The sequence below is a fragment of the Bactrocera latifrons genome, unplaced genomic scaffold, assembly GCF_001853355.1.
Source record: "Bactrocera latifrons isolate USDA-ARS-PBARC rearing strain unplaced genomic scaffold, ASM185335v1 scaffold_55, whole genome shotgun sequence".
In the NCBI taxonomy this organism is placed as follows: domain Eukaryota; kingdom Metazoa; phylum Arthropoda; class Insecta; order Diptera; family Tephritidae; genus Bactrocera; species Bactrocera latifrons.
In genome coordinates this window covers 741,908-761,626 of record NW_017537212.1, presented here as the reverse complement: position 1 = coordinate 761,626, position 19,719 = coordinate 741,908, and the positions used below count along the sequence as shown (strand labels likewise).

General features: G+C 33.2%; 4 protein-coding genes across 7 annotated transcripts in view; 1 reads left to right on the top strand and 3 right to left on the bottom strand.

The window, feature by feature from the left end:
* Positions 1-5,469, bottom strand: part of LOC108974316 (organic cation transporter protein) — a 51,689-nt gene extending 46,220 nt beyond the window's left edge. The window contains exon 1 of the mRNA XM_018942054.1: positions 5,408-5,469. The gene's annotated coding sequence lies outside the window, so the exon portion shown is untranslated. The remainder of the gene's footprint in view (positions 1-5,407) is intronic.
* Positions 1-5,489, bottom strand: part of LOC108974314 (organic cation transporter protein) — a 30,305-nt gene extending 24,816 nt beyond the window's left edge. Inside the window, exon 1 of the mRNA XM_018942051.1 lies at positions 5,408-5,489. The gene's annotated coding sequence lies outside the window, so the exon portion shown is untranslated. The remainder of the gene's footprint in view (positions 1-5,407) is intronic.
* Positions 1-12,026, top strand: part of LOC108974322 — a 22,365-nt gene extending 10,339 nt beyond the window's left edge. Inside the window, exons 1-6 of one of the 2 annotated variants that reach the window (XM_018942065.1) lie at positions 4,244-4,768; positions 4,840-4,943; positions 10,055-10,679; positions 11,158-11,279; positions 11,355-11,517; positions 11,588-12,026. In XM_018942065.1, coding sequence (XP_018797610.1) covers positions 10,490-10,679; positions 11,158-11,279; positions 11,355-11,517; positions 11,588-11,718 — 606 coding nt within the window. In that variant the 5' untranslated portion in view covers positions 4,244-4,768; positions 4,840-4,943; positions 10,055-10,489 and the 3' untranslated portion in view covers positions 11,719-12,026. Of the gene's footprint in view, positions 1-4,243; positions 4,769-4,839; positions 4,944-10,054; positions 10,680-11,157; positions 11,280-11,354; positions 11,518-11,587 lie in introns of those variants that run through there. The other variant, XM_018942066.1, reaches the window with a different exon arrangement.
* Positions 7,751-19,719, bottom strand: LOC108974312 (anoctamin-1). Of its 3 annotated transcripts, XM_018942046.1 has the most exons (17): positions 19,416-19,715; positions 18,638-19,340; positions 15,892-16,276; positions 15,754-15,822; positions 15,006-15,077; positions 14,531-14,691; positions 14,304-14,472; positions 14,116-14,236; positions 13,946-14,057; positions 13,291-13,858; positions 13,023-13,226; positions 12,707-12,965; positions 12,423-12,628; positions 12,196-12,368; positions 12,033-12,138; positions 8,538-8,676; positions 7,751-8,466 (listed from the first exon to the last, which is right to left on the bottom strand). In XM_018942046.1, exons 1-17 carry the CDS (start codon positions 19,417-19,419, stop codon positions 8,408-8,410), a joined length of 3,510 nt encoding a protein of 1,169 aa, XP_018797591.1. In that variant the 5' UTR covers positions 19,420-19,715; the 3' UTR covers positions 7,751-8,407. The 3 variants fall into 3 exon arrangements, with proteins under 3 accessions (XP_018797591.1, XP_018797592.1, XP_018797593.1); XM_018942047.1 differs by lacking the exon at positions 15,006-15,077 and having other exon boundaries at positions 19,416-19,714; XM_018942048.1 differs by lacking the exons at positions 7,751-8,466; positions 8,538-8,676; positions 12,033-12,138; positions 12,196-12,368 and having other exon boundaries at positions 12,457-12,620; positions 19,416-19,719.

Genomic DNA, 19,719 nt, shown 5'->3' with positions numbered 1-19,719 from the left:
AAAAAAGCAAATCTGCCAACAGCTAAATTTAAATATCCGCGGAGTGCAGCTCTTTGGACCTGTGTCAATTTTCTACATATATACATATGTAGCTACGTATACTTATTCAGGCGCAATTTTACAACCGCACATTTAAATATATTGTATAAATCAAATGTATACAAAACGTTTATAAGTGCAGCAACCAGCCCCTTTATTGCAATTTCTCTGTAGAAGCAGAGAATTTATAAATTTCCGCAAGCAAATCAAGTAGGTAAGAAGAAATAAAACGCTAATGGTTTTCGAATGATATGTAAGTCCTCCAATGTTTTACTTACAAAGGTATTGAAGAGAACAGAGAATGTGGATACTTCTTTAAAACACAAAGGATATGCTATCCCACTCAAATAAGTTATTTGTTAGCCGTTAACTGATTCGAGTATTCCTTAAAAAAGGAAACCGATAAACTTAATAAAATTCCTTCTTTGGAAAGAGTGAAGTTCGGTAACAAAATGGCAATGCGTTGTCCTAAAGACAATCGCAAAATTGGCAACAACATATACTTAGAGTACATACATATGTACATATGTAAAGAACATGCATACCAACTAGTATTTTGGGGCACAACCTTGCACTCTTCTCTCGAGATGTGTTCTTTTCGAAAATTCCGACTAGCACGTTTCTCAGTTTTTGCCAGAATAAATTATGTTAAGTTTRGTCGATATATTCTTCTCACTTCGAGCCAAAAATAAATTTTCTATTTTCTAGTTACGTTTAAATAATTGGCAAACCAATTGCCAGATTTTCAAGTGCGCATGTACGTACAATTAAGTGTTTATGATGAAAAGTTTATGGTTTAAGATCTTAGGCAATAAGTCCGTTTAACTTCCTTGAAAAATTGCCGATTGTCGAAATTTATTTACCAAACTTTTTAGTTCAATAAAAGGAAAGCGACCTACTAGCATTACTATTGTAACGTGCTCAAAAAGACGAAATTGCACGCATGATTATGAATTAACAAATATTCAAAATTYATTCAGCCATTAAAGTAAATAAGGCTACGGATGTAGAGTACAATATTATTAATGGAAAATGAATTTGAAACGCTTAGAATCATACGTATGTATGTATACATATATACGAGCTGTGTTCAAAAAGTATCGCGAATTTTGTGTTTTTTCAAAAATTAGTTATTTATTCATGAATATCTATTTTGTCCCCTCCAAGTAATCCCCATTAGATATTATACACTTGCGCTAACGGTTTTTCCAATCTTCGAAGAACTTCAAAAAATCATTTTTTTTATCTTTTCAGCTCCTCCTTCGATGCCGTCTTTATCTCGTCAAGAGARKCGTAACGTCGTCCTTTCATGGGCCTCTTCAGTTTAGGGAACAAGAAAAAGTCACAGGGGGCCAGATCTGGGGAATACGGTGACTGCGGCATCATTAGTGTGTTGTTTTTGGCCAAAAAGTCGCGTACAAGCAACGATGTGTGAGCAGGGGCGTTATCGTGGTGCAAAAGTYTATTTTTGTCACATCTTCTCTTCCTTCTGAGAACATTTTGTACCACCGATAAACGTTGCTTCGGTCCAAGGTAGCTTCTCCGTATGCCACAGTCAACATTCTTAGGTTCTCAAGTTCTCCGATCCATTTTTTTGAATAGGTAAAAATCGAAGATGATCCAAAACACGTGCAAGCAAAGCCCCTGTCAACAATTAAATGAACATTCAAAATGGCCGAGCTTGTCGGCATAAGTGAGAGACATGAGTACCAACATAACGCCACAAAAATTCGAAATTCGAATTTACGTAACCCGCGAAAATTCAAAATTCGCGATACTTTTTGAACACACCTCGCATCCATCAATTATTTTGGATTCSGTGAATCTCTCTGACACTAAGTTCAAGTAAATTGATTATTATATACGTTAGAGCCAGTAATACAGTCCATTATATGACGAAATTTTGAGTAATTTCTGACAAAAGTATTGCGCACACAATTCAATTAAAATCTATTAAAATCTTGAAAGGAGAATTGTGAAAATATTCATGCCACATAAAACTAATAGCTGTGGTAAACAAATAAAAATCAACCATATGGTACACACAAAAAGCACCGTTTTGTTACTACTCCTTTAATCGTTAATTAATAAATATTATGGTAATTGATTTCTAAAAGCTTTTCGTAAATTAACACCTTAAATTGAAATTAGAACAATTTAGAAGTAAGTGTATAGAGGGTAAGCCCAAAGTTTGGAGTGACTTGATTGGCATTGACTTGTCCAGTTTGAAATATAAATAAACTTGTATTCTGTGAACTCATATAATATKCGAACTACGAAAAGGTAACAAATAAATTCGAATTATGGTGCATGAAAGATTTARTATAGCAACGCAAGCGCAAAGTGGACAAAGAAAATTCATTCAAAATATCTATCAGTAAGTTGGGTTACTTCGGGAAAATTCCGATTTTAATACCAAGAGAATCGATTTCGTCTATAAAATAGTTCAATTTCAAATTTTCACGATTCTGGTAAGCAACTATCCACACACACAAAACCAAAATATAGGTATGTGACACACTCGGGTCTGTATTTGCCCGCAATCAACACTTCCGCTTGATCGGTTCACCTAGCCAATAAACAACGTACAAATAAACTTTACATAAATTATGTAAAAATAGGAATAAATTAATAATTGTTAATGTCAACATTATTTAGGCAATTTGGCACTCACTTTCAAAGTGAAATTTTTGAATTTGATTAATTTCACACAACACTGTTAATTTGCTTTAATTTTGCTGTTACATTCCAGTCCATATGGAAACRTCGATACTATTAGTCATACCATTTTAGATTTCTCCGAATTTCATATATATAAAATACATATATTCACTTGGTATTAAAAGAAAAAAGTAAGAAAAAAATTAAATGTATGAGCATGAAGAGCTTCACAAGCTGGACAACAGAGGGACTCCACAATCTGCACCAAATACCCGAGGTATTTACCTCCGTAATATCGCATGTAAGGTATTAGTGAGCATAGTGTGTGAAAGACTGAAGCCCACCGTCAAATCTTGAAAAGGACCCATGAAAGGAAAATCGACACACACCAACCCTGAAGGTTTTAGACTCAGTACCGACCGTTGGAAGTAGAGGAMCCTTCATTGGGTTGGAGCGATCCGGTGCGGAAGGATCTGGCTGCACTTGGTATTTCGAATTGGCACCAAATAGAGAAAAGAAGAAATRGCTGGTGCGCTAGGTTTAATTCCGTTATATCCGTAAGCGTTCTCTACACCAGTAAAGAAACATAAGGTGTATTAGTTATATGGGATCTAGTACAAGATTTCAGATTATTTTATTCATTTTAGTCATACAAATGCACCGCTATTAGAAAAACACGCTCTCTCCCAATATTTTAAGAAGAAAGTTCGAAAATCTTTCTCTTAGGTACGAGTATATAGGGCTAAGAGAATTATTGATCAGATGCAATACCTTCAAAATTTCTATAATATATCTCCCAGATTGAACGATATTTTGAATGAAAAGTTGGCATTATAAATGGGCGTCCACACTGTTGATATTTCAGGGCTCGAATAGTTTTGATCCGATTTGAAAACCGTTTGGTGCTAACGTGGCACACTTCAAAGCTTTTCATAGCTGATTGGGTTGATGAGTAAAACTGCTGTTGTTATTCTTCGTATGAATGCTTTTCTGTATGGGTATGTTATCGTGGCTTTATTGGAAACCTACATGCATCCCATTTTAATTTAAATATGTAAAATTTGTTGATTTTAACGTACAAGTAAAAATAGACACAAGGACACAATTTGCGTCAAGTCCATGTATAATGCACGCACACAAGAAAGCGACATAATTCATTGCAACAAAAATAAAAATAAAAATAAAAAACAGTACATCAACCACTAGCATATACTCTTTTTTGCATAGTGTATGGAAAAAAGCTGCTCTACCTGCAACTGTTAATGGATATGAAATCGCTTTCCTAACATTTCTATGATTTACATGGAAATCTTCAGATTGTCCCCTTGAGCTGGTGTAGCTCTTTTTCCTATCGGATTCAAAAAATTTGATCATTCGAAGAAACCAACCAATCAACTTTACTTATGATAACTCTGTTCRTGATACACCAGCGACATAATTATAGCAAAATTTTGGAGTCTTATATTCTTTATTATTACACTCATCTCTCAATCGTTTTTAACTGACAAAGAAAAATTACATTTTATACGCTTTTAAATAAAGCTTACTTCTAATGCGTTTGACTTACAGTAAATGTCCTGAGAATGCTCCGCCATTTCTACACAGCTGTTAAGGCTGAATGTTGATTGCGTGCAAATAAMTGTCAACAGTGTGGAGAGCGTGTGCGTGAATAGTTGACGTCGATATACATACATACATATGTTGTTGATTTTTATTAATTTACTTATTTCAAATATGTATGGCGCCAAGCAATTGTAAGAAATGAAGACAAAAGAGGAATCGCAGCTTCTTGAATAAATTGTAAACATAAGCTGATTACGAAAGAGACAAGTACGATGGATATAAGCTCTAAGATGCGATAAATTCTTTCCCTTGTTGGATGATTGAAATTTCTATGTAAGAAAAGGAGTTGCTGCCATATCTACACATACATAACTAGTCTATTGCTAAGGCTTGACTAAATTGACGAACAAATTTCTAAATTTGCTTAGTCTAAATAAACAACACTGTCACCAGAATCAACCATCGCTAATCAGACCAAACCTGATCAATCCAATACGTTCCAGATGTGAGTTCATGTTAAAATAATTTTCAAACACGGCAGTTAATTAAACTAAAAATTCTAAAACGTCAAACTAGGACCAGAACAGAAGATCAAGATCRAATGCACTAAAAAGTCTGAAGAGGACAAATGTACACCAGTGCGTATACGCAACCAATATGTTTGGGGGGGGTGCCTGCAGGTGCGTCAAAGCGAAAAATAAATAAAATTAATCAAACCTTAAATGCGCGAAAATCGACAGCGGCAATAAAAAAGCAATTTATAGCCCGAGAAATTAGAATTAGAATGAAAAGGACTTGGCGCAACTTCAGTACAAAGCAGTAACAATTATTGACAAAATAAAACTTGCTTTACAAGGACAAATTTCGTGATTACATATCGTGCGCTAGTATTTCCTCTTTAAAAATCAATACAGCACAATATACACACATATATATTTTCATATATCATCGAATGTAATTCAGAAATACAATAATTTCTGTAGATTGTACTATTTGACAAAGGTTTTCAATTTTTTTAAACAAACAAATCTGCTTGAACACGGCTTTTAGTTATGCCTCCCTAATATGTATGTGTATAAGAGAATGCTCGGAACGCACATCTCATGTTGCACGTGTAACCGAGCCGGCATTCGCACTCACTTACATTTATTTTCTCTGCTTTTCCTTAACCTGAGTGTTGGCGTCCTTCGTTGATGTGTCGTCTCGTGTCTTTATTGTTGCTGTTTTTATTTATATATATATATTTTTTTTTGCTCTTGCAGTTGCTTTACAATAGCCTGCGTAAATTCAACTTTGCATTGGTGTAATATTTTCTCACAGCATGACTTATTTAATTAGACTGTGAAATCATGGGTATATTAAACTACATACATACAAATGTATACTTATATAATTCGAATGCATTTGTGTGCAGCATGACGGACAATGAATTGCACTTTTTGATCTTAAGTTTCACACGTATGTACATACATATATTTACAAATCTCACTACTGCACAGTTCGTCCTTTTGTTTAGCTAAAGTCTGCGTTTGTTTGCTTTAACAGTTTTATTATTTATAATATTTCATTAATTTATCTCAGCAAWTTTTTTGCTATATTTACCGGTTTTACAACGTTAATCGCTAAAATTCGATATTGGTACATATATTCCGAATTGCCCTACATGAAATTCAAATTCACTCCCTATAAACATTTACATTGTTAAATTTTTGCTTATAAAAATTATATTTTGACGTGTGGTTCGGTGTTCAGTGTTTACGCCAGAATACCCAAAACTAAACTGATGCGTTGTCCTCGTAAACTTCCGCGAATTCGGAAAAGCAATGCCGTCAACAATTTCTAAACTGTTTCGAGTGCCAACTTCTGACCTGCCGACAGACGGCATTGCAATTCGTTATTTTGTTTTCGTTGAGTATTCTTAATTTGGTGTTTGCTTTCAAGACATTTTTTGTTTTGAATTTTCTGTGTACAGAGCGTCTGCGTGCGTCAGGATAAATGACCCTATAGGAAATTAGAAAGTGCATTACTGTATTTGTAACAGCTCCTTAAATACGTATGTATATATCGAAGCACATACATTTATCCGCCCTCACCCATTTATAGGCTGAATAAATTATTGAAACTAGAATTATTTGCCACGRGACTAAAAGAGTATGTATATTCATAATAAGCACTTATCGACGAAATGCGGCAATGGCTAAACTCGGAATTTACATACATACACATATGTATGTGTACAAATGAACAGCCAGTTAAACATTTTTAACCAAAGCATTGACAACAAATAATTATAGAAAAGCGTGCGGTGAAGAAGCAATGCCATCAAAATACGACAAACCGAAAATGTCGACCGTATGATGACACAAAATACTGAKAGTGCAACGCGGCGAGCTCTCAATATTGGCGACACCACTACAAAGAATATAGTACATACATCACAACCTAAAGTTGTTGACGTCATTATATTGCACAGCATGTGCCAGATGATGGCGTCAATTCGAATTGCCAACAAGAAACAACAACAGTATACACCTTTGTATTTTTTTCTTTCGTAGGCGACAATGAACTCAAATATATAGAATATCCGTAATTAAAGGGGGTTTATGGCCAGTCTACATCGTCATYTGCAACAACCATAACAATACGTTGCTTACTATGGATGCATTTATTTCTACTGGCGCTTATGACAAATTTATGTACAGATATATGACTGCATGTAAATGAAGAAACGGCATTTGAACATTTTTCTAAGCGCTTGTATGTAGTTGCCAGTTATGCTTGTGTCTCTCGAGAATCCCGACGCTTACGTACATACTTATATTTTGTATTGCTTGCAGCGTTTTTTACTTTTTACTTTAACTAGAATTTGCTCAAAAGCATATTATATTAAGCATAAAATAATAATTCGTTTTTGAAATAGCTTAAATGAACTTTCAAATTAAAGTCAGCTTGAGATTTTTGTCGAATGAGTTTGRGAAGTGAAAAAATACTCATAAATTTGATCCAAAGAACTTTATTTCAATATAAATATTATTTTAGATATCACAAATTATTTAAATTTGATATTAAAATTTAAATATAAAAAATTAAGTCAATGGTAGCATATCTAATTAAACAAAACTTTCACCCCTTAATTAACACGAATAAATAATATTTCAATAAATTTTACAGAGAAACTAATACAATATAAAAATATTTAACTAAAGTACAATTGCATACAGTAATTGAAAGCTTTRACAGTTTTCATTTTCATCCCAGTGTACATACATACATATGTAGGAATTTATCGGCGGTTTTTATTTTCAATTAACTCCTTCAATTTTAAACCACAGTMTCGGTTAAATATTTGAATAAGTATTTCTTGTGAAAATTATTTGATAAATATCAAAATAAATGTTTTAGCTGTACTAGGAACACATTTCAAATTCAGGCTTAGTTTTCGAAAAATATTACCAATGTTAAAAAAAGTTTACAATATAAGAAAGTAAATTTTATTTTTATCTCTATAACCAAGCTAAAAGAGTTCCATATTCCTATATTCCAAGAACTTATATTCATAAATTGCCCTTCTAAAGCAAATAAAAAGTTGCAACATAGTAACTTATATTTCCTATTTAACACATTAATATTAAATACTTCTAACAGTGAGTTTTTTAACAATTAATATCTATATTTGCACACTGAGAACATATAGCATATAGCATAATATATCTGCTCGACTCTGAGGATGTGAAACTTCAGTAATAACTAACAAGATAYAAATAAAAAATTTAAATAAATATTTAGCACCTAACTAACAAAACATTTGCAGTTGCAAAAAGTCCAAGTAAATACGTRTATGTATAATTATATGAGATTTTAAAGACATATGATTTAACATAGATCTAGAGCGCTTTCAGAGCACCGAGTCATAGTTTTGGAGATTACTTGTTACTAAATWCTAAAGTCAGTTGTAATCAAAGAGTCGAAATTGACCCAACGTAAGATTTACATAAGTTTGAAAACAAATTGCCATTACATTTTCCAGCATTAACCATGTTTGTATATTAATATTAAAAATAGATTTTTTCTACATGCAGTAATATTTGTGACTTTTTTCTTAARCGTAGAAAGATTCTCTTGCGAGGAAGATTTTTTGTGTATTTCACATTGTGTCCGCACGATAGTCATGTCCACAGACGGAACAACTACGTCTATCCAACCCTGTAATTGCGGTAAAAAATATTTTGCTTCTAATAGAACAAGTTTTCCGATATATTTTTATAACAACTCACCTAATCGTGCCCGCTCAGCTTCCTTGGCAATAATTATTTCATTTGTGAGATAAACTTCTCGTCGTATCTGGTCGCGCAACTCAACGCTCATATCGGGTATGCACCAACGTACCAAAATCATAACAAGCGCCACGAAATTCTGTAAAGAATKTAAAGAAAACAAAGTAAAACTACTATTTAGCTCAATTACATACATATTTTTTAATAGACGAAGTTGRGCGCCCACTAAATGCCGTTAAACGAAAATGTTTAAGCTATCGYAAATAAAAATAAAACCGTGGTACAAGACTTCGAGGTATGGAATGGAATATGCGATTAAAAAAAAAATTTTTTAATGAATAACATTACTCTCGCATTCTTAAGTTACACTGTGAACTACAAACACACGCCCACTTTTCACATGTCTTAAACTCCATCTAATTTTTTTTCACTAAATCGGAACTTTACTCAGGTACCGTATATGTGAAGCTCACTGTTTATGTCTGACTTTATACCGAAAAAAACAGCCAATTTCCTAGTAATAATGCGCCSTTATGAAAATTAGGTACTATATTGTTTAATCGAAATCAAAAATGTGTGAAAGACCATAGTTCCTTCATAATCAGTSCGAACCTTCCCCTAGCCCTATACAATATTGTTATAAGTGATTTACGACTTGACACATTACCTTAAATATATTAGTTGATTCTAATATAAATATATATGACCAAGTAGTAATGTGTTTCGTCGAATAATGAATGCTGAATTCTTACGCATCATTTTGATTAACATAAGATTTTGTCAACACCTGAAAACATGCGTCTGAACTTAACCTCTCCTTGTTTATTTTTCATAACACTTTCATTAGCTTGGCCTGTATGCTTTTTTTAAGTAAAAATTCAATGTTACAAAGAAAGCACTCTTTAAACCAAAATTATTACCTGAATCTCGATGTTCACAGCGGAAAATGGGGTCATGTGCTAAGCTTGATGACATAGAAATGCATTTAAATTCATTAAAGTGGGTGGTTGGAGAACCGGCTTACCGATCGTTAACCAGCCTAATTAATCTATTTGATTGAAATATGACAATTAATTATTTATACACAACACAATTTAAATAACCAAGAGTSGTTTTAAGCTAAAAAAAAAAAATTATTCTTGTTAATTTTGTTGAGCTTAAAATTGTTGTTGTTTAGTAGAAGCTTTAATTTTGCCTTCAAAAGGTATTAAGGCCACCGACTAGTGGGCGTAGTTACAACTACGAGTAAAGGGGGTAAGATTATATGGAACAAATACTTTGCATAATAAAATATTATTTTGTTGTTTTAAATGAACTATAGTTTTACCAAATAAGCTAAAAAATTTTCAGGTTTGCAAATTTTTATATATTTTCCTATATTTCTAAAAAAAATCTCATTACCAATATTTGCATATGCTAAAATCTTTAAAAAATTCTAAATGTGATAAGCTTAGTCAATTTTCTTTTTCAAAATTTTTTAAAAGGAAATAATTTAATTTTAACATATTTTAAACTAGCAAGAACTTCGCCACTGTACCCGCCTACCTAACGGTAGCCCTGTCTGGAAGTGTGTCAGATCATTCAACTTTAGCACTTTCACTGCATCTGTAGCCCTGACGCCACGTATAGCCGCTAATCACTCAACAATGCGAAGCGACAAGTGGCATGCACCAAGCGGACTAAAATAAATAAAATTAGCCGTCTTGATGTCGTGGCAAATACAATAGGAATACTTTAATTCAGTGCAATTGCAAACGTCAAAGCGTTAGCAACGAGTCAAATGCAAGAAATATTTTCAAAAATTTTAATGAAATAAAATTAAAACTTTATAAAAAATTAAAGTGGATTTTCTCAAATCACTTTTTGAGATACGTTCGTATACTTTTGCGCCGGACTTTGAAGAAAGTGCAGCAACACCAGCGCCACTAACACCACCATCGTACCCGTCCACTATGAAGCGTTTTAATTGCTTCACTTTACGTTCATTTGGCATTGTGGTTGCCGGCTTTGATATCATCGTAGCATTGTGCACGCTAGCACTGTGCTCCTACTATCTTTGGACCGACTATGTGCATGTGTCATATTGGCCACAGGACGATGTGAAAATATTGAATCCGCTTAGTAATCTCATTGCAATTGTTGGTGAGTTTTTGAGAACATTCAGAAAGAACTTATTATTAATATAGCGATTGTACTTACATATATATTTAACTAACAAAAAACATATTTCCAGTATAACTCTTGAAAAGTAAAAACAAAAAAACATCAACAATGTGCAATAATCATATACAAAATATTACAAAGTAATACTCATTCATGAAAGACTTTCAGTCAATGTTTCGGAAATTGAACGAACCGAACGAATTTTTGCTTTTAGATAAGCTTTTATTTTAATCTAGAAACTTAAAAAAATAAAAAWAATAAAATAGTCCTTCATATTTCGATAGATAAGGCAAAAAAATTAACTCAGTGAAAGAATTTTTTTTAATTCAAATTATTTTTAAAGTTTTCAAATTGTCCGCAAATAACCAAAGACACTATTTGAAATATAAAATTTTGAGTGATTATTTTTATAAAGAATAATGTAACACAGTCACGTTTGCAAAATTCTAATTTACAGTTGACTATGTATTCATACATAACTTCTCCAATGCTTTCTATATGGTTCTGGCAGTTACCATTTGGGTAAAATCTTTGATTAATTTAGTTGTCGCTTCCATACTCATAGATGGTATAAGAAAGGTAAAACAGTTATGAAATAATTACTACAAATAGTATCCAAGAATAAATGAATACTTTTTATTTTTATTATTGCAGCAACGTCTTGTTTGCATTACTCCCTGGCTCATTAACACCACGATTTCGATTGGCATTGAGATAGCAGTATTTGTATTCATCGAAATTAAAATGAATGAATTCGAAGAGGAAATCGCATTAGACCGGCGCATAGTACACAGTGTGATATTTGGCGTATTTATGGGTGAAATAAATGAAATTAAAAATGCCTTCACATACTTAAACACACTGATTTTTTCATCTTTAATTAACAGTTTTCAATGCGCTCTCTTTATTCGGCATCTTTGCACTATACAAAATGCTCAAGGCAACGGTCAATGAGAATCGTACGTTACAAGAGAGTATTGTGGAAGCAGCTGGACTTTATCAGCATGTTAAAGTTTAAATTTAGCGTGAATCCATGGCGAATTTTTGCCGCATTTTGGTAGCACCATAAAACAACAATTTGGTAATGGGCCTTTAGTTTATTAAATAATGCATTTATTTAGCAAGAAATTTTAAAAATTTTAATATAAAATATGTAAAACTACCAAAATAAATAAAACAGTGCTCTTAGGAAACATATCTTGAAAGAGAGTTAAAATCAAGAATTGGGCAGGAAATTTATTTATGTGTCATTTTCTCTTTTATACAATATTGTGGCTAATGTTTTTTTCAATTTTTCACTTATCATCGATATTATTATGTCTTTCGACTCACCTCAAATACCACAACAAAAGCCAATCGACAAGCGAGTATGATATAAAATGTACTTGTTAAATAATATTTTCGGGGCGAAGTTGGTGGTTCTCGAAAATCAGCATAACTAAAAGAAAATAATAATGCAGAATATGAAAATCTTTAATTATTTGAATCGACTTACAAACACGTTCTTATATTTGAATCATCACCAGCTAAACTACGCAAATTATCGGATTCCGTTATATTATATTCGGATAATGTAAAATTCAAATAGCCAGCAAGCGTATGACCCTCAGAACTTGCACGATAAACTAGGCGAGGTATAAAGTCAGATGTAAAGGCAATAATGAAGCCCTGTAGAAGTCAACAGTTAGGAATAGAAAAAATAATAATTTCCGTYTTACTCACATTAGTTATCACACTCAGCTTGCCTATGCTGTCCAATATCCGATACCAAACACCAATATCACGCACACGCTGTGAAACGGGACGCCTGTGGTTGGCCAGCAACTTTTTCGCATCCAAACGCATTTCGAATATATTGTTAAGTAACGCAAAGAAAGGCGCCAAAGGAAAGGCGGCCACAAATAATGTAACGAAACCATACTGCAAAACTTCGAATGTAAACAAAATATTACGTAATGTATTGTTAAAACTAAAATTGCTCAGGAAAACAAGCCACATTTACTTACCCATTTCCAAATACTCCGGAAATAAGCTGCGTGGACCCCAGTCAAGTAATTTTAAGTCGCGCAAATATCGTTCCACTTTCTCTTTATTCACATCATGAGTTTTACTGTTGAACAAACGCGACAGACCTACTTGTATGGCCATGATTTTTCGCCAAATCTTTGGCATTATTACTTCCAGTATGGTGTTAAAAGCTTGTTTTCCAATCATAATGATTGCCAGCTGAATACAGAGTTCAGTCAAACAGCCACCAGAGGAGCACTACAATGAACATCATGTTAAACAGAAATGTAATGAAAGTCAGTACAAAAAAATTACCTCCTCTTGTCGATAATCAAATATTGTGTTGTATTTTCCTGGATGTCCAACGAATTTTCCTTTAAAAAATGCTATATAAAAGATGGATGCATAATAGTTTACAAAYTGCAATAAATAAATCTTCAGTGTCAATGAATCGTCGAATTGCGTTTGTGTGCGCCACATTTCCAGTTCAGTCAGGTACTCAGCGAGTTGTGTGTACACCTGATAAAGAAACATTTGGAATTAGATAATTGTTAGTTTTTTTCTTTGGAATTTCATGGCTTACATAATTCAGCATATATAACAGACATAAGTTGACAAACGCCGCCGAAGCTGTAGCCAACATGATGGCGCTCGAAGTTGTCATCGTACTAGAATTCAGTTTGAAAGTGCCCAGCATAGACATGCGATAAACAACTACCGCAACAAGCGCCACGAAAGCCAAAAGTATCAACAGAAAAACAACCGAAACACTTAGAATAGTGGCAGGAAATTTCATGCGCCAAAAAGGTACTACTGGTTCTTGTATATTCGTAACGTAATCAATGCGCGTACGAGTGTTTTTCACATGTCCCAACCGCGACAGGTAATCGGGACGAGGATGCTCCTCGTGCACATCAAAGCCAGTTAAATCCCATCGATGCGTAATCTCCGCTGAATAACGTTTCCATAACTCCAAGAAAAGTGTAGCCCAAAAGGACATGAAGACAGCAAAGAACACAGTACTGGGATTATCAAAGAGGTAGGTAATTTTGGCATAAAAACATGTCTCCTTGAGATACCAAAAATCACATCGATCACAAAGGGGACACATAGTGAGGTTATTAGTATGCTCATTGGAGCAAACGTCTTGGCTGTGTGTGGAAATGCAAAAAAGTTAAATTGTAGTAAATTTGTATGGCAGTGGTCTCGTAAATTAGTAACARTAAAAATATACATACACTGGGACATAATCCTTTAATGTTATCAATGAATACACAAAACAGATAATGCCAATCAGGGAGGCAAGCAACAGCATATAGGTGTAAAAACCTAACCAAGCGAAATACAGACCTTAAAAGAGTCTTAATTAAGCGGCAATTAATTGAATGCTGAAAAATACAAAATATACCAATTTTAACGCCAAAATATTCCTTTACATAATCAAGCGGCTGATAGCGATACCATTTCTTAACGGAGGCCCAGTGTGTATAAAGAGCTTCGCGCATTGTACCTTTCTCTGTGATTTCGCCCTGAAATTACGAGAATATATTTTAGTGTAATTGACTTTTGTCAGAGTTTGGTTGAATTAACACTCACATCATGCAGCGGATAAGCAGCACAATAAACATTCGACTCTACCATGCGATCAATACCGAATGCTCGCGGATCCTTGTCGGGGTTATCGAAATATTGCCGATCCAATATAAACTGCACAATACGAGAGCGCACCGCATTTGTGAAGAAGCATCGATGATGTATATCGAATCTGTATTTAAAAACGCAAATAATAAAATAAATACCTTTAAAAAAAAATTTCAACTCACAAATACTCTTTATCACGACTGTAGATGGCGGTGAAACGGTAGGCACGACGAGGGAAATATCGTTCATCAACAAAAATGTTACGAAGAAAGAATTGCACAACACTTTTGAGACTAGAAAAAACACTTCGAGTTGAGCGATTCACTGCAGACATGCCGGGTATCTGTAAATATAATCCAAAATATTAAATTTATCTCCAAGCTACTTGTATACGATTAGTAGAGCAGAACTACATAAGTTCAAGTAAGCAGCGCCACAATATTTAATAAAATATTTCAAAAAAAAATATATATAAAAAATACGAAACATTTGGCCTCTTAGAACAGTTTGTAGTAATTGTATACCGCATATTTTATATGCAAATGCAGAATAGCAGAAGCCAGTAAATGGTTTGGAAGTAATAGCTAAAAGTTAGATGCGTTTATTTTTAAATTAAATGCAAATTTTTTTGTATGTAGGTAGGTATGCAATTCAGACCTTTCGTGAGAGATATTGCGCTGCATGTAGCAAACGACTGTATTTGCTGTAAACTGTGGTACTACAAAGATCCTGCAATAGTAGTGCATTAAAAATAAATTAAAGAATGTGTGGAATGATTAGTAAATTTTTAAAATATGTGAAATGTTTTTCATCATTTGTATAATAGATAATAAATATGTAGCATATATTAAATTATAGATTTATGTAATGAAAGACTAATATAATATAAATGTGGTCTCTAAATTTGGTAGACTACATTGGGACAAACATTGACATTCGACTTTTTTATATTTTTACCTACACAATAAGGATAATCAAATTCTACATATATTTGCTGAAAATGAAAAAGAAGGAAAATTTATAAAGTAAACCAAATTTATAAATATACTCAAATATTGATTCATTACTTTTCTATATATTGTTACATTTGTAATAAAACGAGTTTATCTATTCTAATTTAAGAAAAATTCATTTGAAAGTTTACATWTGCTTTAAATAGTACTATATTATGTTATAACTAATAGCCTAGGTTACTTATGGCGAATACCACCCTGTAAAACTGTACAGCATTAAGTTACAATTCATAATGAAAACAATTATTATTTAACCAAACTATTTTCAGAATGCTGAATTTCAATTGTATGTACGTATGTATGTATTCGCAAACCCATTTTAATGACATTATGTCTTACAAAACAACATAAMATTTTCCAATATCTATAAAAACAAYTAACATTTGTCTTACCTCCTTCATAGGCATACGCAGCTTTAAAATTTCGGCATAGCGACGTAAAACATCCAATGGCGCATGTATCTATAGAGCAAATAAGAAATGAATTATTCAGCAACTAATATATAAAACATATATTTTTAGTTCACTTACTTTCACAAAATGAATATGCTGCTGCTCCCTAATATCCACTTCCATCTGTAGTCCATTTTGCAACAGGTTGGCTTCATATTTGAAACGCTTATGCGAATTGATCACTTCTTGGCTTGCGTCCAGATCCACCTTGTAGGCAAGCACAAAATCAATTGAACGCACACCATCCGTAAAAAACAGTGTCTCATTGTATTTCGTTGATGGGCAGCAGTCTTCTTCATTTACAAAATTATTTTCTAAAATGTCATCAGTCATTGGAGCTAACGGTGTTGTGAACTTAGAACTATTATTACGCCTGATATGACGATTAATTTTGGCCAAATTGTTATTTCGATGTTGCGATGTCTCTGCGTCGAGTGTCAAACTCGTTGTGTGCTGAAGTTTTCTGAAAAGACACCGTTATTTTTTTTTGAAAAAGTTTTCTGATTTCTCTTAAGCATGCCAAACCAAACACACCTCTTTGACTCGTTCCCACTATAGAGATTTTTAGCTTATACATAAGTGTGTTTTACGCCATTAAATTCTTACACCCAGGGTGCGTCGTTGATAACAATTTGAATGTATAGTATGTACTTACTGGGGTTAAGATTCCCTGCTGTAGAGAATTACGCACGCACCAAGTTACAAACGGACATACATATGTACAAATATTATACATATTTACTATTAAAACTACACATTCTATACAAAATTACTAGAGACGCTCTTAATAAACCACATACATATGTTGTGTTGAGCACGTATATCATTTAAATATCAAACAGTTTACCTCAACTGTGCCTGCCAAGGATATACTTACATTTGTATATATACTTATTCCATACAACGCCTAGAGATACATATATTTACGCAAATGCGGTAACCTATATTCGCCTTAAAAAATATAGACAAAAATGGCAAGCATTACACTCTAAGCACTTTCACGACTGGGACTAAACTCAAAGATGCAAAAATGCAACAAGTCACGTGTCAAAACAGTATGCAGATATAAGCTAAATATTGTATTGAGATKACTGCCCCCATAAATGTTGGCATTTCGTTAAAATTTAGGTATATTCTTTTACTGCTTTATTTTTGGGATTAATTCAAAAGATAAAGAATTCAATTAAAAACCCTAAAAAGTAGTGCAATATACCATAATAAAAACATACATACGAGTATATCAAGCCACAGCACTGCAACAATTTATACGACCTTTAATTTATTACTTATTTTTGCATAAACAGTATTTTTATTACTAACAAAATAACTTACCAAAAAATAAGGAAGAAATACATTTTTTTTTTTTTAATTACTTTAAATAATCATGGGCACTAAAGGAGAAAAAATAAAGGCGYGCTAGTAGTATCAGGAAAAACAGACACAATTTTAAAGTTCGAAACTGTTGGCAAATGCCAAAAGTCGCAGAACTCAACCTCCATTTGGTACTCTTTCTTCTCTTTACAATTTACTTTATTAAATTAGCATACACGGCATTGAGTGCCGATGATTAATACAGTAAATGTGGGTTGTCAGTATTTATGTTAGCAGCAATTAGCGTTGAGTGGGGATTTTATATTTATATATTTATGTTCATATAAATATGTATGTGCACTTGTGTATTTGAAAAAAAAAATAGCATTATATACGAGTATCACTGTTTGATGAATATTAAACAATTCCAAGAGTTTTACCTATTAGTTATATAATTATAGTAATTGTAATCTCCCACTTATCACTGTTAAACACGACGTATCGTTACAAACTGATAAAATTAAAATTATATMTGGACGCAAAATAGCGCCATACAATTCGAACATCACTCTTCAGAAGAACGAAGCACACACACTTTTTCAGCATCTAAAAATACGTACGCATATTATGTAGGTACAAAACATTATGGAAACATGGGCTTTTAGAACACTAATACGCCGTCAGCCCACCATCAAATTCACTGACCACCCAGWATGGGTCCAACAATGACTGACTGTACGATTAATAATAATAGGTTTTTGTTTAGTAGTTTTAATTACTTTTCTTGTTTATTTCAATCATTGAATAATCATTGTTAAATATTAACATTATATTTTTTAAGAACAATAAACATCTTGCAATGTAATATTTAATTTTGAATGATAAATGTATGTTAATTATTTTAAATAACATCATTTACGACTAGACGTAGATCAGCCTGATACTATACACTGGTCTTCAATAAGTACCTGGATTTTCTGTTATCAATAAGTATTTCTGTAAGCATATATGTACATATATGGTAAAATTAGCTCAATAAGCGTTTTTGTTTTTGCTTTTCTAACTACTTTTGCTTTTGGAGTAGGAATACTCTTTGGTAAGCGTTGAGAATCGTTTACATTTCTATGAACTAATTATATTTATAGGAAGTTTATATGTGCCAATTGGCCACGAAATTTGTAGAACCCAGAAGGAAACGTTCGAGACCCTATAAAATATACATATCAATGATCAGAACAACGTGCTGAGTCAATTTAGCCAATCTAAGAAAAATAGTTCTGATCGGACTATTACTTCTACGCCTTGTATGTAATAAATAATATTTATAAATCCAATATATTATATATACATACACTCAAATAATTATAGAAATATTTGCATAAGGTCAAACTAACACAAATAGCGATGCTTTGCATTTAGTATTTTTTCGCTCTTCTTTAAAATGAGATCGGATATAAACAACACATTATCTGACATACACAAATATTTTGCAAATACACTGTATTAGTCTTACCTTTTATCAACGTTTCGGTGTGTACGACCATCATTATTATACAGTAGTTTGTCATCAAGTTCAATACATTCACCAACACCACGATTATCATCATTGCCAAAGTAGTAACTTTTGCCTTTTCCGTTTAAGTTATCTTTATCACATGCTTCAACTTTTAAATTACTACCTGCATCTCCAGATGCACTTGCGTATCTTTCATTCTGTAAAAACATCTCACAGAGGCTGTCGTAACTTTTAAAATTTTCTTTGGAAGCTGTTACCGGCGATCGGCATTTCCTTTTTATATTAGTATTCGACCGACACGTACTGCCCTTCTTTGCTTTAGTACTATGCTTTCTCCGCCACCTTTTTGGTGTAAGCAATGGTGCAAGAGGCGCTGTGTACGGTGGCTCAAACGCGACTGCCGGTAAATCGCCTTCGCTGAAAAAAACAAAGCTTGGATCTTCGTCGGGTTCAGATTGCGAATATGCTGAAGTGTGATCGTCATAGTCGATATTGTGAAACTTCCGGCACTCTCTCACATTGCGAGTATTGTCGTTTGTGCTAGCATCGCTGTTTTCTGCTGGTGGCGTTGCTGGTGGAGTTTCCAGCGATGCTGTTGTTTTGGTCGCATATGATTCATACGATTCATCCGTKTGAAGCGGTCGTGTATGCCTGACTGGGGTATTGGAATCACTGACAATTATATCCTCCTCGTCGGTTTCTAAAATTAGAATWGTTATACAAATAATTTTGCACTTTTGGCAACATAGCAAGACAATAAACATTTGAAACGCACGCATTCTTGCAAATAATTGATACTATGTATGTCATTTATGCCAGGTCATCATGAAACTTTTTCTCACTTCATAAACTCTACTATATGGACTTCGATCTGTGTAAATTACGATCAAATGCTTCAAAAGCAATGCAAACTGCCGCAATTATACCACCATGACGTCCGAACGTATCACAATTCTTGATTTTTTCGTCAACAGAAACCATAGATAATACCGAAACAACTAAACCCGACAATAAAATGACCTCCAAACCAAGAAAGGTGGAAATATCTCTATCATTCTTGCTCTAATACATTGAAATTT